General features: G+C 52.8%; 1 protein-coding gene across 1 annotated transcript in view; it reads left to right on the top strand.

Moving 5' to 3' along the window:
• Camk2b (calcium/calmodulin dependent protein kinase II beta) overlaps positions 1-24,743 on the top strand; it is an 82,957-nt gene that overhangs the window by 33,745 nt on the left and 24,469 nt on the right. The window contains exons 2-5 of the mRNA XM_042702377.1: positions 5,157-5,251; positions 16,292-16,351; positions 20,627-20,681; positions 22,888-22,953. Coding sequence (XP_042558311.1) covers positions 5,157-5,251; positions 16,292-16,351; positions 20,627-20,681; positions 22,888-22,953 — 276 coding nt within the window. The remainder of the gene's footprint in view (positions 1-5,156; positions 5,252-16,291; positions 16,352-20,626; positions 20,682-22,887; positions 22,954-24,743) is intronic.

Raw genomic sequence — 24,743 nt, 5'->3', positions numbered from 1 at the left:
GGTCATGAGTGTGCACCTTCTGGCTGACCTTGGTCCCAGCCTCCCTCAGTGGAGCCCAATTTGGGACTGAGTAGGCTAGGAGATTGGACATCCATGGCCTGGGGGTAGTTTCAGCCAGTTAGTAATTTACAACATGAAATAAAGGTGTCACATGCACAGCTTATTCTAAAAAGATCTGCTGGTGAAGATCTGCTGGAGAGAGGATCATTTTTGTCCCTAGGGGACAGTTGTAACCCCCACTTGCAGAGTGGAAGGTCCTTTCTTGAGTGGAAATGTCCACTTAGAAACAAGTCAACACAGCTGGATCTTTGCTTTTACTCAAGCTTCCTGGACATCTTTCAGCTCCCCAGAAGAAGAACCTCTGGACTCATCCATAGCGCTTCTGTGGATGGACAAGGCACCTGACATGGCTCTGAGACTGGCCTTCAGAAGAATAGAAATGCAGTACGTTGTCAAGCAACTGCAGGTGCCCACAGGAGAGGGCCAAAGTCCAGTTGGCGGGTTTTGTTATACAAACAGCTGGCCTGATAGGAAGCTGATGTGGGCCCTGGACAGGCTGGTGAGGCGCAGCGCAGAGGAAGGGAAGACTGGAGTGGCAAGGAGGAAGTGGGATGTTATGGGCATCAGGGTATGGGGGAGGCATGGAGGCAGAGGGAAGAGAGAGGAAAGAAGCTATTGCCATCAGAAATCACCAAGGACTCAGAATCCAAACCTTGAGGGGCAGCTGCTGGGGTGAGGGGCGCTTGGCAGCCGGCTGTGGGGAGCCTGGTTCTCTGTCCACACCACCCTGGGATCAGAATCACCTTGCCAGGACTTTCTGGGTGCCAGGTCCCACTCTGTGGCATTTACACACTTGACTTTATCCAAACATTAGAGGGGACTAGGATAGCCAGCCTCCTTCACTGGTGGACATCCCCAGTCTTCCATGCAGCTGGTAAAAGCACCTGACTGGAGTAGGATCTGCTGTGGACACGAGGGACAGGCTGGGCCATGGAGTGTCATTCTGGTGGCTAATGGCAGTCCAAGAGCTGGCAGCAGGAGTGGGGCTGTGAAGGCTGTTCTGTTGGTCCTACTGTGGGCACCAGTTTGCTAAGTTCGCCCCAAAAAGCTGTGGGTATGACAAGGCAGTGGGCACAACTGGAGAGGGCTGTAGTAAGTGGAGCAAAGCCTGGTGAAACAGACAGGGCCACGTGGGAGGGGCCAGTGGGAGCTATGGGTGGTAGCAGCAGGGGCTAGGTTCTGCTGGAGGTGGTTTGGGGGCAGCCCAGTGCAGTGCTTTTAAAAATCCAGAGCCAGACTTTCTGTGAGGGCTAGCAGGGCTGAGAACAGCAGCTGGGAGGAGCAGTCTATCATAGGGTGGAGGAGCTGAAGGGACGTGGGAAGAAAATAGGTTCAAATGGGGTTCCTGTGGATGCACCATCCTCTGACCTCTTTCTTGCCATTGATTTGGGTGGTGGTCTATAGAGATAGGTTCCTCTCCCCGCCAGGGCATTTCTCATTCTTGGGGGAGGCAACTGCTCCCAGACAACCCCCTGGCAGCTCACAGAAACAGGCCATGCGGTTCCAGGGCTCTGCTCCTGCTCAGATCTAATTCTTCCTCTTCTCTCTCAGGACCCGTTTCCTTGGTACTGTTGAGCCCGCTATAAATGAACAGTGTTCTTGAGCCTTCAGCAAGGCAAGGACTCAAAGAGTATTTTCTTGTTTTAATTAGCTTTATTTGATTTTAAAAGGCTTATAACATGCTTGGTGCCTGGGGACCTCAGGATCCGAGCAAGTTACTCAAATCACTTTCTACTAAGTTCGTTCAGAGGAAGACCTCCCTCCCACACCAGGCAGTCCGCAGGTAACTTTGGTGTTCAGACAAGGTTCATGGCTGGTCTCCAGCAGAAACTCAGCTTGGGATGCCCAGGGCCCTTTCCCTGCCCTGATGTAGCTGCCACCCATCCTCCCCACCTATGCTTCCGGAAAAGCAAAGAGGCCTTCAGCCCTCTATGGGCTCCACATGGAGTCCCAGGCTATTCATTCAGTTTCCTCTGGGTCTGATCAGAGAGGTGCAGCTTCCATCCCCCAGAAGCCTGTCTACCTATAGGGGAAAGCCTTGGCAAGTTGCCTCTCATGCTGGGCCTCCAGTGGGTTCCACTCCGTGTTGGATGGCTCTAGGTGTCCCCTCCTTCAGGGATACTATAGGGAGCCCCTCTTGCTGACCCTCTCACCAAAGACTAGCCAAGTCTTCTCTCACTGACTTTTTTGTAACCATTCTCATCCTACACCACTCAGCTGCACAAGGGCCCGAGCGCCAGCAATTCCATTGTCCACTGCCAACCTGTGCCACTTTTTGGTCATTTCTGATTCCTGTGTCACAGGTTCAATGCTGTGCCTGGCAACAAGATCTAAGGCTCTTGTTGGGCCCTGCCTGTGGAAAGCCACCTGGGAGGGGCAGAAACGTGTAGATAAATGACTCTAATCAAGAGAGAAACTTACATGAGACCCATGTGGGAGAATACTAGAGGATGTTGACTTTCTGTAGGGCCTTGAAGAATGTACAGGAGTTGCCCTGCAGCAGCAGGCACAGACTCACATTGTATACCAGAGACCTTTGTCTCCATAATTGTGGGTTCTAGAGGGCAAAGTGCTCTGGGTCCACCAGGAAGATGGTAATGTCATTGTCCTTGGAGATGTCAGGGACTTAGTTGTGGCCTGCATGGCTTATGCCAAATGTGCTCAAGGCCCTTCCCAGAGGTGTCCTGTGATGACATCTAGCAACTAAAAGTGCCTCTGGGGAAGAAGAGAAGACAGACAGACGGGTGAGCAGCTGCTAGCCAGGTGCCTGCAGTGGGAGGGTGGGGTCTTTATGGAGAGGGGCTGTTCTTGCATAGCTTCGGAAGGACAGAAGAGGTGGGGCTGAGATGCTGGATGCAAGGCACAGTGACAGGACCTTCCTACCTCACCACCTGGCAGCCACCTTCTCCTTCTGGGGGTATCTAGGTCACTGGATGGAGACCCTGTCCTCTCCTCCTCACAAAAGCCACTTACTGCCCTGGCCTGTGACAAAGAGTCAGGCCTCCTTTACCTCTGGGCTCTACCTACAGAGTTGGCTGCCCCATTCTGTGCTTGCCACCGTTTCTGGCACATGGTGGGCAGCCCAGTGCCCCACTTACAGTTCTCCTTGATCTCTTCCTTCTTCAGGACCTATTCCTGCCTCCTTCCTTGCTGTGCAGCTTCACTGACCCCTGTTCACCTCCCCTGATCCATGCCAAGATAGATAGCTTCAGAGCCTTCTGCAGAAGTAAAATGAGTGTTTGACCTTGGCAGCCCCTGACCCACCCACCTGCTGAAAGCCTCCATCATTTTGTTCCATGCAGACACCTTGTGCTGGGGAAGGTTGTGGCACACAGCTGTTACTTGTATTCTCACTGGGGTCTGGACATCAGCTGAGAGCCTGCTCTTTCAATGGAGGAGGGGTAGTGGATGTGTGGGCTCCACCTGGGCACAGTGCCTGGCATCTCAGGTCATCAGAGACTGTGATCCTGCTGTGTGGATCACTGAGGCTCAGCCCTCCAGTAAGGTCCATCCCATGCGCCCAGCTCACTTCAGGACCTGGCTGGGGATGCTGCCAGCCAGGCTGCAGGCACTCTGGGCTGTCAGTACAAATGGCCGTTCAGGGCCAGAGCAGAGGCTCTCGGCTCTGCAGTGTCCACGGGTGAGCAGTGGGCAAGAGTGGGGCAAGTTTCTCCCTAGTGCCAGGAGGCCCTTCTGCTCCGATGTACAGATGAGGGGCTGAGATGTGCATGGAGGGTTTTGGAAGTGAAGGACAGATGATCAAATCAGAGCAGGCAGCAAGCCCAGGCCATCTTCTTCCCCATGCTGTCTCCCAGGAACAAAACTTGTGCAAACAAAAACAATCCCCTCTCTTTACATTTTTCTTCAACAGGAACATTTTGAGAATGTAACTGACACATTTAAGTGAAAAATGTCCAATGGAACAAAAGGCTTCAGAGTGAAGTAGTGTGACTTCCCTACCTCCTTTCCCCTTCTGAAAGCCCCTGCGGCCCTGGGGCCTGGTTGAATTTATAAAGCAAGGTACAGCAGGGGTGTGGTGGCTACACCAGTAAAATCTTGCATTTAGGAGGCAGAGGCAGAAGAATCATGAGTTTGAGACCAGCTTGGATAACAGAGGGAGACCCCATCTCAAAACAAAACAAAAATGTAGCTCAGTGGCTGCTCGCATCCCTGATCATAATAACCTGGTCAGTTGGAAAATATTGAATTAGATATAGTGTGAAGATTTATTTTTCCCAAGAAAGCAAGAAGTACATTTTTACAAAGATTCGCCTTAATGGATTGTACCAAAAAAGAAAACAAGTTCATTGTCAACCACTGTGTTCTATCCTGGGTCCTTGCGGGACAGGTCCCTCAGGCCACCCCAGCCACAGGGGCATCAGAGGCAGTGCTCTGAGTGGGTGTCAGAGGAGGTGGGCACTTGGGGAGTACAGACAGGTCACTGGTATACCAGGGCTTGGCTTCCTCCTTCCTGGGCTCCAGTCTAGGAAGAGGAATTCCTTTGTGGGCCATAATCAGGGCCTCCCTTGATGGCCTCTGTCTCTAACCCATACCCCTAAACTCTGATTCATTTTGTTGACACATACTGGCTGTTGGTATATGAATGTCACCCCCTCCCCAAGACTCTATACCAATGCTGTAACCTAGGGACAGTGGAGGGTCTCATGGGACCCTCTCTTCTAGCCTTGCAGTTTAATTCCAATACAGCCTGGGCTCTGGAACTGGTGACCTGGCCTTCCTAGGGTATCATGGACCTGGTATGGAGCACCTGAGGGTACATTCTGAAAGTTTGTAGGGCTGGAGCCTCATCCCAGCTGATTTACAGCAGAGTCCATAGGTTTAGCTAAAGTTGAGTGGTATCCCAAGGGCCTCCATTCCAAGATCTGCCCCAAAAGTTGGCCCTTGTCTTGCTGATGACCAGTGGGGTGGGGTAGGAGCCATTTGGGAGGGACACAGGCCTTCTTTGATCCCTGGCCAAAGGATCCCTACCCAGCCCAAGGCCTGGCCAGTGGCTAGATGCTGAGTGTTTGTAGGAGATTAATTGGCTCTCTCTTTCTCCCTGTCTGTGTTTGTCTCTTACCCTGCTTCCTCCCCAGGGGGGCTTTCTCTGTGGTCCGACGCTGTGTCAAACTCTGCACCGGACATGAGTATGCAGCCAAGATCATCAACACCAAGAAGCTGTCAGCCAGAGGTAGGGCCGGGCATGTCCAGCACAGCCACAGTGGGCGTTGGGTAGGGGCAGGGAGACTGATCCTGTGGATGGGTTTGCAGGTGGGGCTCAGTCTGATTTGGCTTCAGAGGTCATAGAGTGGAGGCTGTGGTGAGGGGGATGTTGGTGTCTTGAGGGTGTCTCTGGGAGTTTCTGAGGGGCATGGGGGCCCTTACCTTCAGACCCAGGATGACCTTCACTGTCTGGTTAGGATTCTTGGAGCCTCAGCTTGGCTTCCCCTTCCCAAGTCTCTGCCCCAAAGCTAGGAGGATAGGTATTGACTGTAGTAAAGTAGAGGGGCCCCTCTCCCCAAGAAGGCCAAGGGTAATTACTGACTCAGAGCCTCAGGGAAATTGCAGGGCTGCTCTTGGTGTCTTCCCTCTGATAGAGTCCTGGCACTGGGCACTAGGGGGCGGGGGTAATGGACAGCTTTGTAACTGAGTCTTCTAGGCAGTGAGAGGGCCTAAGGAGGCCCCTGTGGACTCACAGGGGTGTGTGGCAGGGTCTGTGTGGTGCTGGCCTTGCAGGTATCCTGAGCCCTGTTGGGGCTGAGCAGACAGATCCACCCTCCCAGGGTCAGGGGCACATCCTGCCAGAAACCAGAGTCAGTCTTCAGTGAGTTCCATGAGGATGAGACACAGATATGAGTGAGCTAGGTGTGGGAAGAGTCCCCAAGGGGGCTGGGATGGGGGCCTGACAGGGCTGTGAAGGCAGGGAGTGGGTGCCTCAAGATGACATTGCCACCTCACCTCTCTCCTCCCACACCCACCCTCCTCCCACCCCTCCTAGGACCTGGCTAGTGGCCCTAATGAGCATCCACACACAAATCCAAGCTAGTTGGGAGCCAAGGATCTAATTCTTCCTGACAAGGCCAGATGTTGAGTGTGAGCAACAGTGGAACCTTCTCCAGTTGGCAAGTGTGTATGGGGGGTGAGGTCTGCAAGAGCTACTGTTCACAGCCCTGTGACCAGTCCAGGGGGCTCACACAGCTGGCCTGCAATGAATTTGAGTTCCTGCTGTGTACCAGACCAGCAACCCCCCACCAAGTATTTCTTCCTCTTGGGAACATTCCCTGAACCCAGGCAGGGGATCCTCCAGAACCTAGGGCGCTCCTGTCCCAACTTCTACCCTGGTGCTAAGTGGTTTCCAGGGCTGGTCAGTCTCTGTGTGAGTTCCTGGTTCAGCAGGACCAGGGAGGGTGATGCTGTGCAAAGGCCTGGGCAGGGAATGAAGCCAGGCAAGTGCAAACCACAGCTTTCTACTAGCCTTCGGATGAGGCAGAGAGATGCTTTTAGGGGTAGGATCCTGGATATCCCCTCTTCTGAGACCCTTCACGGGCTAGATGTCGACTCTGAGCCTGTGGTGGGCTCTGCTGGCCTCTCTCAGGCCTGGCTTTCTGACAAGGGTGTGATCCAGTGCCTGGGGCTTTGAGTGACCTGGGATGAATCCATGGCTGGTGCAAGGCTAGTTCCCAGGCTGTGAATCGACCTCACCACTCACAGAACTCTACTGTGGGGAGAAGCTCTGTGAGGAGAAGCAGCCTTAGGCTGTGTGTGCATGCCTCTGTGTGCGTGTGTGTGTGTGTGTGTGTGTGTGTGTGTGTGTGCGCGCGCGCGCGCGCGCGCGCGCGCACGCGTGCGCACATGCGTGCTCCTGTGTGTACAAGGCTGTGACAGGGTATGTGTGCATGTGTTCATGTTTAACTTTTTCAAACATTCTTAAATGTAGAGAAAAATGACACAAAAAACTTCAGTCTATTTCAGCTGTTGGCCAGTCCTCACTTGTGCCCTAGACCTCAGCCCATCCTCTGACCTGTTTGTAAGTGCTTTGGTACCACAGGGTTCTAAAGACAATCACATACACTGTCTCACCTAAACCCAGCAGTGGTTCCTGGATATTGTAAATCATGCAGCACTGTTACTGGTTCAGGTTTCTGGGTTCTGGTTGTCAGAGCTTCATGGAGGGGTACCTCTGGGTGGATGCCTGGCACTAGCTTTGGCTATCATGTTATGACTTAAACCTCAGTTTCCCCAGTCATATATAATAGGGCTAAAACTACACAAAAGTATGTGCAGTGGCTTGAGTGGCCCCATTCTCCGCCTTGCTGTCCCCCTTTCTTGACAGTGGTGAGTCCCTGCTTCAGCGGGCCTTGTGTGGACAACTCTGTAGCATTCTGGTGGCACCTGCAGACTCCAGGCCCTTTGTGCAGCAATTTAGACCTTGGGATGTTTCTCCACTGACACAGCCAGCTCACCTGGAGGCCTCCCCAACTCCCATCCCAGAACCTAGGAACTCCACTCCATCGCAGAGCCCCAAACTCTCTGCCTGTTCGGTTCTGTGTTCTCCCTCCTATAATGCCCTTAAAGAGGGAATGTGGGGATAGAGTCTCAGAAAAATAACGAAGGAAAGTTCTAGATGCCTGTACCCCATCTCATGTTTACACCAGAACCAACATGAGGACCTCACCTCATTTCTTCCAGCATCTCTGGCATCCCCATGACTGTGGGGTACAATATCTCTCACCCACTGCATCTGGGGCAAGAGGGAGCTCACTAGGCTCAGCTGTAGAGAGGAGACTGGCACTGGATACACCAAAGCCACAGCCACCCAATAACTGACAGTACTCAGAATCACACTCACTATGCCATAAGCTCGAACAGTTGGATTTTTAAATTTTAATACTTAATTAAATAGAGAATTGTGAAACATTCAAAGTCTGTGAATGTGCTAAATAATTAGAGATTATTGAACTACTGTTAACAAAAGCAGTTAGAGGAAAATTAATTGGGGGGGGGGTAAAGAGATTATTAGGTACAGAAATCTTAGAAACATTTTTTTGTTATTGCCCCTCCCTGCCCCGCCCTGCCCCACCGCTCATATTACATAGCTGCTCCTGGGTGGTTCCTTGTGTCTCCTTGATGCCCTTCGTGGAGGTGAGCCTGCACATGCTCACTCCTAATGCAGCTGCTCAGGAGGCAAATGCAGAGGTGACCCCTGGTGAGGCACCGCATATGGGGGATCACAGGGATGGTGAGGGGGGGCTTCACTGGACCACCTCTCCACTCTGAAGCAGGGACTTGTATGTGCCCTTATGGGGCCACCCTGCTGCTCCTCTTCCATCCTCAAGGTCAGCAATGGGCCCACAGAGGCTGAGACCCGAGCCTCCCAGCTGGCAGTGAGGGTGGTCTCTGGGGTTCACCAAACTGGGGCTGACTGAAGTTGGGTCCAGTGAGCAACTCATAAGTAGGTGGGGGTGGCAGGTGAAGCAGACATCCCAGAATGGAGTGTCCATCACCCAGCACCTAACAACAGGTGAGGAAATCTGGCCGACTTCTGAGGCTTCCCTCCACACACAGGCCCTGGCCATTGCCCTTCTGGGCACCTGGCCTCCCCAAGTCTCCCATGACTTCCTTGCTGGGGAGGGGGGCGAATTCGGGGGAAAAGGCGGGGATCTGCGCTCCTGCCTGAGGCCTGTCCGCGCCAGCACTAGCTCGCCACACCTAGCAGTGCGCCTTCCTGTGGCCTCGCGACCCACAGCCCAGAACGACCCCTACCCAAGGGGATCAGCTGGGCTGGCCTTGGAATCCGCGGAACTGGGTTAATGGAGATGCAGCCTGGCAGTGCAGGCCGGCCGCGCATGCGCGGAGGCTGCGCCTGCTCTTCCCGGACCCTGGGCTTCGCTGTCTTCTCTCTTCCTCTCTGTCCCCTTTCCTCCCCTCCCCTTCCCGGGTCGCAGCTCCTCCCTCCCCGTCCCGCTCCCTCCCTCCCCGCAGCGCTCCTCCTGATTCCAGCCGTAGACCTTTCTGATGTTCCTTTGCTTGGGCTGGAGGTTATGGGTAAGGAGCGCTGGGAGCGCTGGAGGTGGGGTGGTTGGAAGCCTATTGGGGTCCCCGTTAACATCCCAGGGGCTAACCTCCAAGGACAATAAGGGAGCAGGCTGGCCAGCTAGATTTAGCCGTTAAATTTGAATTTCAAAGAAAAATGAAAAAATTAAGTATAAGCATATTCACATTGAAAATTTATTTAAAATGTTTGTCTGGAATTTAAATTTACCCAGCCATCCTGTTTCTCTGGCAACACAAAACAAGACGATGGAGAAGACAACTTTTTGGGAATGAGTTCATTAATTCAGCAGCTACTGAGAAAGGCTTTTGAACATTAAACCCAGAGGAAAGAGACAGTGAGGAGCCCCTGGCTGCAAGGCAGGGAGGGTGGGGCCCCAGAGCCCCCTGCTCACAGGTACCAGGATATGCCTGCTTGTATGGACACAAGTCCCCGGATGTAGCTGATCTGGTCCAACATCTGGTTTCAGAGCTCCTTGGCCCCTGAGGGGCAAATGTCCCATCTCCTGTCTGTTGGGATAGGGAGGGTTAGAGGGTTCATCCTGAGCCAGGGAGGGCAGAGGAGTGGTGGACTTCCCTGGCCCTAGTTATCAGGAAGATCAAGGAACTCCAGGTCCTGCCTATATCCTTTTTCTGCTGTTCCTGAGTCCCACGTGGGTGGCTCATCTTCTTGGGTGGTGGAGTTAGGGACTGAGTGGTGATAGTTGGTTGGCATCACAAGAGGCCCCTGAAGGCAGCTTGGGGGAGGGGGGGGCAGAAATACTGGGGGATATCCTGGGCCCTCTGCCTCAGTCTTTTCTTCTATAAAATGGGTGAGAAGTCATCACCACCCACCTTAGATAAGTGCAGTGCCAAAGAGTAGATGGGCTCTGCTGTGAGGCTGCAGTGTGGTGTCAGCTCACCCCTCCTTGTCCGACTTTGGGCCACCCCAAGGGGGACAGGGCTACCCGAGGCTTCTGCTGTGAACATTAAATCCTTAAGTATCATGCTTTCAGTACTGTTACAATAAAAAAAATTGTGTGAAATGTAAGAACAATAAAACTAGAATGTTTTTAAATTCTTGCAAAAAAGGGGCTGGGAAGGTGGCTCAGTGGTAGAGCGCTTGCCTTGCATGCATGATGCCCTGGGTTCGATTCCTCAGCACCACATAAGCAAAAAGAAAAAAGCCGGAAGTGGCGCTGTGGCTCAAGTGGTAGAGCGCTAGCCTTGAGCTGAAGAGCTGAGGGACAGCGCCCAGGCCCAGAGTTCAGGCTCCATGACCGGACCCCCCTCCCCCCCAAAAAAATAAATTCTTGCAAAAAAAGAGAACAGATTTCCCTGGAGTAGTCAAGAGTTAAGACTGGTTGAGACCTCCCTGGTGTCTCTGGATGTCAAAGCAGCACCAAATACTGGCCTAAAATTTAGGCCTTACACCACTGCCTCATACTAAATGCCACAGGTTAGCAGTGAAGGAGAAGAAGTTAATTCACAAAGCTGAGCGCTAGAGATAGGTCTCATTCTCATTTAGGGCACCGGGAGTGGCTGCAAGAACATGGAGGAAATGCAATAGAGGCCTCTGCTATGTGGCCCTACATGGGCCATGCAGCACCCTGTGTGTCCAGACCCCAGAAGGCGGGGTCATTGCGTGTGATTGACAAGTCATTCAGAGGTCACAGCTTCATCGTGACAGCCTTCCTGTGCAGAGAGCATGGTGCAACCACATTGATTTTCAGTGTCCTTCCAGAGCCTCTCTGCCTTTCTTTGTGCCAGTGGGGTGTCAGGCAGCAGCAGGACAGGCACACAGGCACCCCTGCCTCATGGTGGTTGCTGGCTGACGCTGTCATGGTAATTGCTAGTTACTTTCTTAAAACAAAAGCCACAGCCAGAGCTGCCTTTTTCTATCTCCTCCGCCTGTGTCCTCTAGCCTCAGGTGGCTGCAAGGTCTGGATGGGTGTTCTCTGAGACCCCATTGCTAGTGGTCAGGCAGGAGGGGGTGTCTGCTTCCACTGCTTCTAGCATCTATCTCTACCTCTACCTGGCCTCCCTGCATCTGCACATGCATGGAGAATTGGGGTGACAAGATAATAACCTTGCCTTGTGGAGTGCAGGGAGTCTCTCCTGGGCCTTCCCTAAAGCCAGACCAGAACTAGCACTCAGCAGGCAGGCAGGGCAGAATTGGGAATAATGTTCCTTTCAGAAGGAGTAGCCAGGACCTGCCTGTGACCTTCATTCAGCCCCAGCACCAGCTGTACCCTGAGATTGGTCAAGCAGGCCTCCCATGTGACCAGAGATGACCAGTGTGCAGGCTGGTTTAATTCCATGTGAACCAGCCACAGGAATCAGGGGGCTGCCACAAGCCCTTGCCTGGTTGATATTTTTCATTTCCTTTTTTTGATTTTGATTGGGTTTGAACTCAGAGAATTGAGATTACTAGGTAGGTGTTCTACCACTTGAGCCACACTCCCATCCTTTTTTTTGCTTTACTTTTAAGATAGGGCCTCATGACCCTCCTGCCTATGCCTCCCAGTAGCTGGGATTATAGGTATAAACCACCATACCTTGCTTTTTTTTTTTTTTTTCCTTTTGGTCAGTTGTGGGGCTTGAATTCTGGGCTTGGGAGCTGTCCCTCAGCTCTTCAGCTCAAGGCTACCACTTGAGCCACAGTACCACTTCCTGTTTTCTGGTGGTTAATTGAAGATAAGAGTCTCACAGACTTTCCTGCCTGGGCTGGCTTTGAACTGTGGTCCTCCTGAATAGCTAGGATTACAGGCGTGAGCCACCAGTTCCCAGCTCAGGACGTTCTTTTAATCCAACCTAGTGGCTTTCTATCAAAAAGGGTGGGCTGCAGGGTTCCTGAGTACACTTGCTTGAGTGTGAACATGGTGTTAAGCTCGGTGGTGGGTCAGGATGTGTGAGGCAAGCACATGTGTGTGGGTCTGTTGGTGCCTGATAATGCTCAGAATGCACCTCGTGGTCGTGTGATTTGAACATATTGGTATCTCTAAGATTCTTGGAAGCTCTTGGGCTGTGAGATGCAGGAGCTGAGAAAGACAGTGCTGGTCACAGGGGGACCGTGGTCTTGCCAATTGCTGAAGAGACAAGGAGTAAGGCCCTGACCCCACTGTGGCCTGGAATGTTGGACAGGTGCAGGCTTCTTGGGGGACAAGAAGAGGAGGGCCAGACCTGGGGTAGAGGCACTCCCGCTATGGATCTCCTCCTCTGGATGGGGTGGGACTGGTTGCCCAGCCTCAGTAGTGATCTCTGTCCCCCTGCCACTTAGTAGGCAGGGGCTGAGTGCTGGAATGTGGCCTGGCCATCAGGACATCTCCAGCCACTCCTCATCCAGTGTTCCCATGGCTATCTCAGGGCAGCATGCAGGTAGGCCAACATCTCTCAGCCTTGATGATGTTGGCTTTGATCTCAAACTTGTAATAGCTGGCTTGGCCTGGGGGATTGGGGCTCTGGAAGCTGAGGTCAGGCTCTCCCAGCCGCCTGTGCCCAGGCCAGGGTGGTGGGGACAGGCCCTCCTACTGACCGACTGACTGGGTCCACATTCTCAGGTCCCCTCTCCATTCACACTGCATATCCTTGAGAGCCACTCTCAGGGCCTGGGCCCCACCTCTGCTGCTGGCAGGTGGTCCCTGGGAATGAGGTCTGTGGTATCACTAGTGGCCTCCCAGGGCTTCCAGAGGGCAATGGGGACGTCCTTGAGCATCCGTCATGCACCAGGCACATGTACCCTCTGCATATGATTTTGTGATCAGTCCAGAGCATTCCCTTGAGACCCCGAACTGTCATTGTTCCTCTCATCCAGATGATGCCGGTGGAGGGAGGGGATGGGAGAACAGTTCCAGGCCACATGGCAGGTGAAGACTCAGAACTGAAGCAGCTCCAGGTGGGCTCTGGTCTTTGGTGACCATGTTTGGGGCTACTTTCACTCAGCTTCCTCCTGGTTCCCATAGTTCCAGAGACCCAGAAACATGCTTGGGGGCTAGCAGAAGGCAGCCCCTCCTTTCCAGTGGGCCTCCTGTCTCTTTCCTGCTCCTCCTCTGCTCCACCCAGACTCCTCCCTTGACAGCCTGCAGCTGGGTGCCACCCACATTCCTCCTGTCCCCTGCTCACTGGCTCCTCTCACTCGCCACCCCCATCCCTCTCTGCTTTGAGTCACCCCTGCCAGGGAGCAAGGAGGTGGCATAGGATGGAGGATGGTGCCCATGGCCTGGGGTAGGCATGGAAACCTCTACCAACATCACCTGTACCTCCCTCCCACCAGGACCCTCTTGGCTTCAGAGAAAGAAAGAGGAAATGATGGAGTGAGTAGCAGGGATTTACTAAAAAATGTCACCTCAGTTCGTCTTTTGGAGCCTGATGCCATGGCCACCAGGTACCATCCCCATTGGACATGAGAATTCCTGGGTATTGCAAGGTGGCCGCCACTCCTGCCCCCTCCCAGCCCCCTATTCCTGGCCTCTCAGGACATCCTTAGAATTAAACAGATTATCACCTGAAATGTGTGCAGAACAGATGGTGCCTGTCGTATGGCGATGCTCCAGAAGGATGGGTCACATGCTGTGTGGCACCTTGGGGCAGCTCCTGCCTGCGCCTGTCACCTTTAAGAAAGTGGCAGATAGGAGAAGCCCACTGCCCTCGCTGAGCCCTGCAAGCATCACACCAAAGCCTCCCACGCCTGTGGTTCAGCACTGGCCATTCCCTGGGACCCATGGTTCTGTGCATCAGTGATAACTTGAGCTTTAGTTTGTGTGATGTCCTGGTGGGTATAACCAAGTGCTGCCCTGCCTGTGACACCAGGAGTGCTTTGCTTTGCTCCAGCCTCAGCAAGTGTATGACCCAGGCTGTCTGTATGACACAGACTGTCTGTTTTTCAGACTACTGTGGGGAGAGGGAAAAGGAGAGCCTTGTCATCAGGCCTTTGACTGCTTCCCTCATGCCAACATTGGGGTATCTCACCTTCCTCTATAAGCACTGGCTTTGCTAGCCCCCCTCCACAGTGGTATCTGAAGGAGTAAGCAGGGTTCCTGAGTTGGGGGGGAGGCTGTGGGCACCAGCAATCACTGGCCCCTAGCCCCCAGAGGAGCAGAGGACACAGACCAAGGTCCCCTCACAGAGCCCATGAGCCTGGAGGAAAGACCTTGGCTTTGAGGCCCAGTGAGCACCTGCTCTGTATGGTGTGTGGGAGTGCCTTTGGTGGGAGCTACTGACACCCTGCCATGAGTCAGTGTGTGGGTGTGCAGGGCTCGGCTGGGGCTACTTCCCTTCCCCATTGCTTGGTGGCCCCAAGCCTTTCAGGTGTGCCAGCGTTGGGTCCCACACACTCTGCTGACCTTGAAGCACCTGGCAGAGCAGACAGCTGAGCAGGCCAGGACTCCATACTTGAGATGGGGGCGGTGTCACCTAGAAAAGCTCCAGGGCCTCGGCATTCCTGAGGGTGGATCTCAGGAGGTAGCGCTTTTCATTAGAATTCAGGCAGGCGGGTAGATAATTGTAGGCTCCAGTTTAGTTTGATCTTTGAGTAAAATTGTGGGGCTTTTTTTGGTATTTTTGTTTTTTTTAATCTATGCTTTTATGGGGATATAAATGAGTGCTGTATTGTATCTGTGGGGTATTTTCTCTGGTAGGAGCATTAAATAGCGCATCTTTTGCTGGAATTTCTCTAGGTCAGCCTCCTCAGGAAGCAGGTGTGTGTGTGTGTGTGTGTGTGTGTGTGTGTGTGTGTGTGTGTGTGTGTGTGTTTCACCATCAAAGAGAGGGTAGACATTTAGTCTTGCAAGGCCCACCCTGTGCCACAGTAGGAGATGCTTGGGTGCCTTTGGGAACAAGAGCTGGAGTGCATTTTGCATTTGAAGGAGAGGGAGGCAGGACTTCTGGTCATTCCACCTAAGCTTCTGCTGTCCCTCCATCCAGGTGCCAGGCACCAATACTTCCACAAAAGCATCAGGTGCTGGTGAAGAAACAGATGGGAGCTGGGTGCGCAAGGCAGGAAGTTTGAGGGCCTGTCCAGTGGGAAGAGGGAGAGGCCGCTGGATGAGCTCCAGGGAACATGTATGTCTGCAGGCATATATGGAAGAGCATTTGCATATGTGTCCCACAACCCTATATCATATAACACCCATCTCAGGACAGATGACTCCTGAGATGGCTTGGCCAGGCCTTCCTGCAGATGGACAGGGACCAGACTTCAGCCTGGCTTGGACACCTTCTAGGCATCCTTTGTAAACTGGCACCTGCTGAGAGGGCTGAGGAGTTTCCTTGGTGAGGAAGGTGCCCCCCCTCCCCATGGACTTGATTGGCAGATTAATTATGTGCTTGCCTTCTGGCAGGCATGGAGGCAATGGACACTAGTGCGTCTGCAGGAGGCAGGCGCTGTCCTTGGTGCTGAAAATCCTCTTGCCTTTCTCTTGGCTCTGTTGTGCTGCAGTGGGAGGCTGAGTGTTCAAGGCTACACTGGGAGTGGGAAGGGGCAGCCTGGGAACTCTGACCCCTTGCTACACCACATTCTGTCATGTGACTAGACCCCATGGATCTCTCTCCTTCTGTCACAAGTGGGCTTCTGCTTTTTTGGCTTTCACAATCTCCATTAGCTTTTTAAAAGCCTCTTTGGCACCTTTGTTTGAAATATAAAACTTATGACTAAATAAATGAATCCATTTTTGGAACCCCCATGGAGAAAGTTCCTGGGAACTGGGGATCCCAGTGTCTGCTGGCTGGGGCCTCTACAACTCCTCTGTCCAGGGCCACTCTAAGACCTGTGCCATTGAGAGTGGTATAAGCAGGTAAGCAGATGTGTTGTTCTGCAGAACCCACCATTGCCACAGAAGAATGACTTTGACTCCAAGAGAAAGCTTCAAAGAGTATGGAATCAAGGCAAATAAGTGAAGGAGTAAATCTGCAGCACTGTCTATTCTTTCAATCAAGCAGGGAAACTTTCAGCCTAGAGTTAATCTACCCACTGCCTCCCATAGGTGTCCCTGCCCCAGGTGCTACCACTTGTGGCTCAGAGGTGCCCATACCCAGCAGGTGAAGTCAGCCTGAAGGGTGCCCCAGGGCCAGGCCATGGGTGGGCATGTCCTTTGGCTTGGGGTTGGTGACTGCTGCACACCCTTGTGGAGCTATCTTGCCATGGCTGCTGTGAATCCTCAGCTATTGGGGCACAAGGTGATGCCTTGTCCTTTTCTGTCCCCAGATCACCAGAAGCTGGAGAGAGAAGCTCGGATCTGTCGCCTGCTGAAGCATTCCAACATTGGTGAGTGGCCCCAAGGTGGTGTGTCTGAGATTCACTGGCTGAACACCTGGCAAGAGTGCCCAGAAGCCTGGGCTGGCCCCATCTCTAGCATCAGGGAGTCTGGTCCTATCAAGAAGGGGAGGGCATTTGGCAAGTGAACCACCTGTCAGCCCTGCCTGCCTGTGTCTGGGTTAGATGGGAGCCAAGATTTTCATGGGGCATTGATCCCCAGAAAACCCAGCTGCTCTACATGCCAGCTCCTTCCTGGAGCCTCAGAGGGGTCCTGAGCTGGGTCATACATGCAGTTCCAGTCCCTGCAGAGACCCAGGGGTGCAGACCCTGGGCAGTCGGCTCAGATCTCCTAGGTCACTGGGTTCTGCTCATGCTTTGCCTTCCTGCTACACATGTGCACATGTGCACGTGCACAAGCACACACACATCTGTATCCAACTCTGGCCCTCTGAGGGCATCTGGAAAGGGGTAGAGCCTCAGTGCCCCCTCTCCCTTAAAATTAGAGTTGCTCTGCCTCCTCCAAGGGACCTGGTAGGAGGAGCCAAGATGACTCATAGGGGCAGGGGCACTGGTATGAACTGTAGAGACCCTCTTTTCTGATACAGCCTGCTTGTGTAAACCAAGACCTTGATGGAAGCCCACCACACGCTCCTGGGCAGACTTCCCATTTGTGACATCATGTAAATGATGCTTACTTCATACAGTTGATTCATGTGTATGTTGGTGATCTGCACCACGGAGCAAATGACTCCAAAGCCCTTACCACTTAACACAGGTGCAGTGGAGAGCCATTCGGCCAGCTTGGCAGGCCTCCATATACCTATGGGGGAGCTAGTGAAAACACATGTGTGGGGCTTTTGTCCAAAAAATATTGAGGCCTACGCCAGGCATAGATGACTAATTTCTATAGTCTTAGCTACCCAGGAGGCTGAGATCTGAGATTCATGGTTTAAAGCTAGCTTGGGCAGGAAAGTCTAGGAGACTCTTTTCCCTAATTAATTACCAAGATAGCTGGAAATGGAGCCATGGCTCAAGTGCAAGAGCATTAGATTTGAGCACAAAATCTCAGCAACAACACTCAGCCTGTGAGTTCAAACATCAGGACCAACACACACACACACACACACACACACACACACACACACACAATTACTGAAGCCAAGGCTGGTGACTCATGATTGTGATCCCAGCTACATCTAGTAGTTATTCCTTTGTCCCCTGGAACCTCTTTGCCCATGAAAAGCTTTCCCTGCTCAGTCAGGGAAAGAGGAAGCCTAGTAGCAGGGACCCCAGGATGGAACAGAATGAGGGACCCTGTCCTCCCCCTCCCATGGAAGACTGAAAGCAGTGTATCAGCCTGGGTATGATTTTACTCTGTCTTCTGATCCAGGGCTTCCCAACAGGACTTGGAAGACACTGCTGGGACCTTATTTTTGCCACCTCTGGATGCCATCAGTGTTACTTGCCTGCTGTTTTTATTTAAATAGATTTTGTGACAATTCACTCTTTTGCTCAGGCCAGTCTGTGAATTCACAGGTGTAATGTGCTAGTTAGGTTTTCTTCTAAATCATTAAAATGAGCACCTATTTTAAAAATGTTTTTTTAAAAACCCCAAAAACACAAAAAAAAACAACGTTTTATAGCCAGGCACCAGTGACTCCCAGGAGGCTGAGATCTGAGGATTGTGCTTCAAAGACAGCCAAGGCAGGCAAGTCTGTGAAACTCTTATCTCCAATTAACTACCAAAAAGCCTGAAATGGAACTATGGCTTAAGTGGTAGAGACTAGTCTTGAGCAAAATGCTCAGGGATGGGGCTGGGAAGGTGGCTCAGTGGTAAAGCACTTGCCTTGCATGCATGAGACCCTGGTTTCAATTCCTCAGCACCACATAAGCAAAAAGAAAAAAAGCTGGAAGTGGTGCTGTGGTTCAAGTGGTAGAGTGATAGCCTTGAGTTGAAGAGCTGAGGGATAGTGCCCAGGCCGAGTTCAGGCCCCACGACCGGATCAAAAAAAAAATGCTCAGAGATAGCACCCAAGCTCTAAGTTCAAGCCTCAGGACCAGCACACCTGTGCACGTGTGCACATGCACACACACACACATACATACACACACATTTTATAAAAAGTGTCCAGATGCACACTGTCTGGACTCCCCACACAGAGCCCCAGTAGCTCCTTTACATTATAGGCTCTGCTGCCTTATAAGGAGACAGGACATACCTCAAGTCCTGCCCATCTCTGGCAGGCCAGAGAACAGTACCTGAAGGCCTGCAAATTCTACCTGCAGCCCATTCTTTCTGTACCAGGAAGAAAAGAGGTTGCTTAGTAAACTACTTAAACAACCCAGACTCTGCCTTTGAGGGCTCCAAGAGATAGATGAGGGAAGGCCCCTCCTCCTCATGGTTCCCCAGAACTTTCTCTGTTCCCAGCAAGCAGGAGGAGGAGTGAAACTTGGCTCAACTCTAGGGATTTCCCATGCAGGCACTGGAAGGAGGCTACCAGAGGGTACTCACTGTATCCTAGGGAGACACTGGCCAGTCTGGGTGAAGTGGTGAATGAGGCCCTGGGACCAAGGAAGGCAGAAGTCAGCCAGAGAGGAGATGTAAGGAGGTGAAGCCCTGACACAGCTTCATAAGCCTATTCTTGCTGGGGGCATCAGCCTGGGCCAGGTCAGTGTTGGCTCCCAGACAGCCCCAGGGGAAGAAAACTGCCCTTGTCCCAGGAAGCTGAAAGGACATGGGCCCTGAACGAATGGGCTAGGGAAAGTAAAGAAGAAGCTGTGCCTGGATCTGGGAAATGGAGTAAGAAATGAGGAAAGCCCAGGCCTCATGTGTCTTTGCGAGGCCAGTGCTGTTGTCCAGATCCATAGCTTTCTGTCCCGGATTTGAGAAGCAGCCTAGGTCCCTAAGTGGCCCCAGATCCTGGTACTGCAACTCAGTTACATGGGATCCCTTACACTCAGATGACAGTAGTGACAATGATAATAACTGGGTTTGCTTAGTGCTCACCATGTCCTGTGAGTTTCATCATCACCATGGCTCATGAGTAGGTGCTTTTATCCCATTTCACAAAGGAGTAGACAGGCTCAGTGCTGTGTTTCTAATGTGGCCCAAGTCACATAGCCAGCATAGTGGCCTGAGGTACACGGCTCTGCGTTTCGTGGTCTGTGGCAGGACTCAGGGCTACCCTGCCCTCAGGGCTTGGAGGCCTTTGTGCCTGAGGTGTAGATGCTGTGAGAAAGGCCATTGGTCTGGAGCTACTGGAGCCCAGCAATCTGTAAGGCAAAGCCTGAGCCCCAGAGACCAGATCAAAATTCCTGGGTAGGAGGACTGTCAGGCTGGGTCCTGGGAGGGCTCTGGAAGCCAGCTAGAAACTAGGACAACATGACCGGGTCCCAGGAACAAGCTGAAACTGTGTAGACTATTTGTGCCTGAGGCCCTGGGGGCTGCAGGACCAAGGAGAAGCTGGAAGCTCTTCACCCGTAACCACTTATGGCTCTGTTTTTAGTGCTGAGAAACAATGAGACCACCAAGATCAGCCTGCTGGGGTTCCAAGAAACAGAGAGGCCAAGGCCAGTGCAGTATGAGCACTGGAGCCAGACTAACCCTTGCATCCACATCCCTCTCCACCTTTTGTGGGCTGTGTGACTTTCAGCTCATTACTCAGCCTCCCTGTGCCACTCATCTGTAAGCCATGCAGGGTGGTTGGCAGGTTAATTGAGTTGACACATGCAAAGTGCTCAGAGCAGCCCAGGCATTTGGTGAGCACTCAGTGCCTGTTGTCGTTCCAGCAAAGGGAAGACTCAGAATGTGGAAGAAAGAGCAGGGTACAATGTGAGTCATTCTTGGGAGCTCCTTTCTGCTTGGTGCAGACGAGGGAGCTGCCCTATGCTGAGACTGCCCTGCTGCCCCCTCAGTCCTTCATCTGTTTGCTTTTGTGCTCCTTGCATCCTCTCAAGCTCCTGTCCTGCACCAGGCAAGGTCTAGAGCCCTGAAGCAAACAGACTTTGGTATGCAGTGTAAAAGCAAGGGCACTGAGGAGAGGAAGATAATGGTGCCCCACACTCTCTGGCCTGAGGTTCTGAAATTGAAACTTAGGATCTGATCCTTTAGGTGTTGCTGCACTAGGCAGCCTGTCCCCATGCTGGGGGGGGGGGGGGCGGGGGCGGGAGGGGAGGGAGCATTCTCTCTAAGCAGTCACAATGGTTGGTGTGTGCCTGGGTGGGGTGGAGGGTGGGTGTGTCCAGGGCTACCAGCACACATCTAATGGCTTCTCTCCCCCACAGTGCGTCTCCATGACAGCATCTCTGAGGAAGGTTTCCACTATCTGGTCTTCGATCTGTAAGTGCCAGAGTTAAGGATCCCCAGCCCCAGTCTGGCCTCCCTTAACTCTCCTTGGCTTTGCACTGGTCTAATGGCTTCCTGTGGGGTAGAGCAGATATCCTGGGTGCCCCCCATCCCCCCCAAAAAGGCCAGTGGGAGTGAGAGAAGAGGGAAGACCAGACGGAGCATTCACCTTCCTTCTCTAGGGCCCTCATGCTGGCTGGTGTGGGTGTGTTGCCCGTGTGCATGCGTGCACATGTGTGGATGTGCTGAAGTGTGTGGGTGCCTGAGCGTGTGAAGGAAGGACAGCATGTGTGTGTGGGTGGCATACTGGGTCTGTGCATATGTGTGAATGTATGTTTGCACACGTGTTCGGAGTGATTTGTGGGGATAGATGCATGTATGATTGTGTGCCTGGTTGTGCTGTGTGTGTGCTTGCACATGGACGCACAGGCACGCACACAGTAGCTGAGCAAGAAGGCGTCTAGAGCCAGTGCCGCCTCGCACTTCCTGCTGGATTTAGAAGCGATGATCTCACCTCCCTCACTCTTGACAGCTCCCACCAAGCACTGCTATATTTAGCTGTCCGTGAATGAAGGCTGCTTCAGGACCCTGGGCTAGATGGGGGCCCATGGGCCTTGGCCTGCCCTTACGGCCTGCAGACCACACAGCCAGGGTAGCCGGATACTGTTGCCATGGTAACCACAGCCTCCCACAGCTGCCCTTGAGCAATAAGCAAACGATGACAGGAAGTACCTCCTAGAAGCTGCCTCTCAGCCTCAAAGAACAGCTGCTCAGGCTGTGGGGTGTGCAAGCCTGAGGAGCCTCCACCCACAAGGGATCCTCTGGTCTAGAGAGTCCAGGCTGTATCTGCAGGGGCTTGGTTGCCTTCAGGCACCCCTTTTTCAGACCCTGTCTGGAATTGGGTAATTAGGACTGACCCAAGCTCAGCTACAGCTTCCCAGCTGAGGTTACACCCTGAAACTGCACCATGGCCTGGAGGCTGGTGGGCTTGCTGAGTTCCCTGGGTACGCTGGACCTCTTTTCCCAAGATGTGGAGAGGCCTCTGGATAGAGGGTGGCCCTGTCCAGGGCTCCTAATAGCCAACCCATGGCTGCAGGTGCTCCAGGTGCTGTGTAAATGTGTGCACATACATGTCGGGGCTGCAGCAGCCCAGGCCAGGTAGATATAGAAGCTGGAAGTGGTGAGTCCTGAGGGCCTGCATATCCTTTTCCTCAACTTGCAGCGCCAACAGAATTCGGGACTAGCATCTCCTTCCAGAGGCTTTGAGGCCCCTTGGAAGTTTGGGGGTCTGTGTCAAGGGTTCAGGGGCTGGATCTGAACATGGAAGAGGCTTCCATGTGGGTCAGGCTGCTGTCCCTCATAGGAAGTGGATGTAATCCTGACATTGCTGTTTCTGCTTTGGGCATGGCATGCTGACACTGAAGCCATGTGGCTGGCCAGGTCCAGTTCAGGTCTTGTAATCCCAGGACCACTGCTCCAAGACTGCCACCCCTCAGGTAGCCCTGTTAAGGGCCACAGTTCCCTCAGAGACAAAGTGAGACCTTAGAAGGTCCTTAGTCTGAGGGACTTTGGGGACCTCATCGTGACCATTGGGGTGGATTTAGCCTGGAGCAAGGGCATACTAACACCAGCACTTCCTTGCTTTGTTCTTCTCCAATACTGAGACCCAGTCTCCATTCCTTTGGGTCACTCCTGCCAAGGACCTCATCAGCTCTGAAGGCTAGACACAGCTCTAGACTGGGGGATTTGAGACCGGCGGGGGAGGGGAGGAGAATCTTCTTAGACCTAGAACTAGTCACAATGTGGGCGTAAGACAGGAGAGCCCAGCTGAAATTCCCATGCTACCCACTCTGTAGAAGTCTCTTCTGTCTGTCTCTTAAACTCAGTGTGTGGTACAATGGTGAGGACAGAGATACCAAAGGTCGTGTGAGAAAGTGAGCGCTTGGGATGTTGTTAGCCCTGAGTTATGATAGCAGTAGGGTGGAAGTGGTGACAGAGATGATGGTGATAACAGTGATGGAGGTAGTGATGGGGTTAATGGTAGTAGTGTGGTAATGGTAATAGATGGTAATGATAGTGATGGTAGTGATGGTGGTGGTAGTGGTGGTGGTGGAGATGGTGATGGAAGTGGTGGTGATGCTGGTGACTGTGGAAATGGTGATGGTGATGACAGCAATGTGGCCATGTACTTTCCCTTCAGGGTCACTGGTGGGGAGCTCTTTGAAGACATTGTAGCAAGAGAGTACTACAGCGAGGCTGATGCCAGGTAAGTTCAGGGCCTCATACCACCTTGTCCCACCCTCCTCACCCTCAGCCCCTCCTCCCTCAGCCAACCCTCACCTCCTGTCACTCACACGGCCCTCATGGAGGGTGCTGGCGGGAAGTGCCCCCTGCCTGGAGCAGTTGCAGCTGGTATGGCTTTGACTCAAACAGAGGCATGGCCTCAGGGAAGTTTTTATGTTTTGTAAAACAGCCTGGAAGTGCAGCCCCTGGGAACACAGGAGGATGATGTTTTTTTTCTGTTTTACCTACAAGAGAAGCAGACAGTAGTGTGAAGTTGCTCTCTGCTCTGAGAGGCTGTGTAGGAATGTCATGGAGTTGGGTTGTCTGCTGGGCAGAGGGTCCTGGTGGCCCTTCCAGATGCTGGGCATCACCTCCTTATAAGTGCCCTGTGGCCATGCCCTCCTGCACTGTACGGGTTCCTCCTGCCTGCTTGTGGTATGGGCATCCCTGTGGTCCATGGAGACTTTCATGGAATCCCCCCTGCCTCAACAAGTGTCCCTCCCCACAAAATGGAGGATCAGTGCCTGCCCAGGAGGGGCTTAGGCGCAGAGGGGCTGCTGGGTGAGCCAGAATGGCTGTCTTCCCAGATCAGTGGCCACTTAGCCAGGAAGCTGGGCAGCCTTACTAGACCGCCTCAGTCTGTCTCTGACAAACATGCAGTGCCCCCTGGTGGCCATGATGCCTCCTTCAGGCCAGGCCTGCAGCAGAAGTCCTACCTGCCTAGACACTTCCTGCCACAGGTGCAGGAGGGAAAAGCCAGGTATTTATTCTCAGGTGCTTAAGCTGTTGGGGTCTCAGGAGTCTTTGGAGCATTACAATAGAGGAGGAAGGAATAACCCTATATCCCCTGCTAGGGCTCTCCTACCAGCAGGTGATCCCCAAATTCCCCTAGGGATATTGGATTCCAATGTGGGGGTGTCTTGGGTGTTTGAGGTCCCCTGAACCCAGGCCAAAAGAGATGGGGCTCCATCTCACAGCATGCTTTTTGTTTCTTCCCACACATTCTCTGCTTCTCTGGGGCTTGGGGCTCCAATGATGGCTGACTGGTAGTTAGATTGTGGGGTGAGCAGCCTGAGTGAAGGGAGTGCCAATACTCAGGCAGATATTTTGGAGGCAGAGCTACACGGAAGAGATGGGGCATGAGGGAGCCCTGTGGAGAGGCCCCCCCTGAGCTGGTCCTGCAGGTGAGACAGGCCAGTGACCATAGGGCAGCACCTCCACCATTGTGCTGGCTGAGCGCAGGGCCTGCAAGGAGGGAGAATCATGGCAGCCGGAATTCAGACTCCTGGTGGCCTCAACTAATGCCTCAGGTTGCCTGGAGTCTGACTTGGAGATCCCTATGGGTTGTACCCAGTGGCAAAGAGGGGGAGTTTGACCTTCCAGAATGGAAAACTACCACTGACTGGAGTCAAAATTGCTAACAAAGAAGACCAGGCCCCAGGTGGCATGGACCAGAAGCCCTGGACCAAACCCAGTGGGAGGGACACTCCTAATAGTCACAGATCTGGCCCTGCAGGTGTGTTGGAGGCTCTAGGTGCCTGCCAACCACTTGAACCTCTCAGGAAGAAGAAAAAACAAAAGAGGAGTGACTGTTAGAAATGAACCCACTTCTAACCAAGACTGGAAGTTTGGAGTTTGTGGGAAAACTCAGGGGTGTCCAAGTCTTCCATAAAACAGGAAAAGCAAAGTTAAAACTCTTCAGAACCTACTTTAAAAATAAAAAAAAAAAGTAAAAAAGAAAACCCTTAGAAGCTGCGCACAATGGTACATACC

This window comes from Dipodomys spectabilis, unplaced genomic scaffold (genome assembly GCF_019054845.1).
Source record: "Dipodomys spectabilis isolate Male_0828 unplaced genomic scaffold, ASM1905484v1 ptg000322l, whole genome shotgun sequence".
Classification (NCBI taxonomy): Eukaryota; Metazoa; Chordata; class Mammalia; order Rodentia; family Heteromyidae; genus Dipodomys; species Dipodomys spectabilis.
Note: the sequence above shows the minus strand (reverse complement) of the source record. Positions and strands in the feature narration are given on the sequence as shown.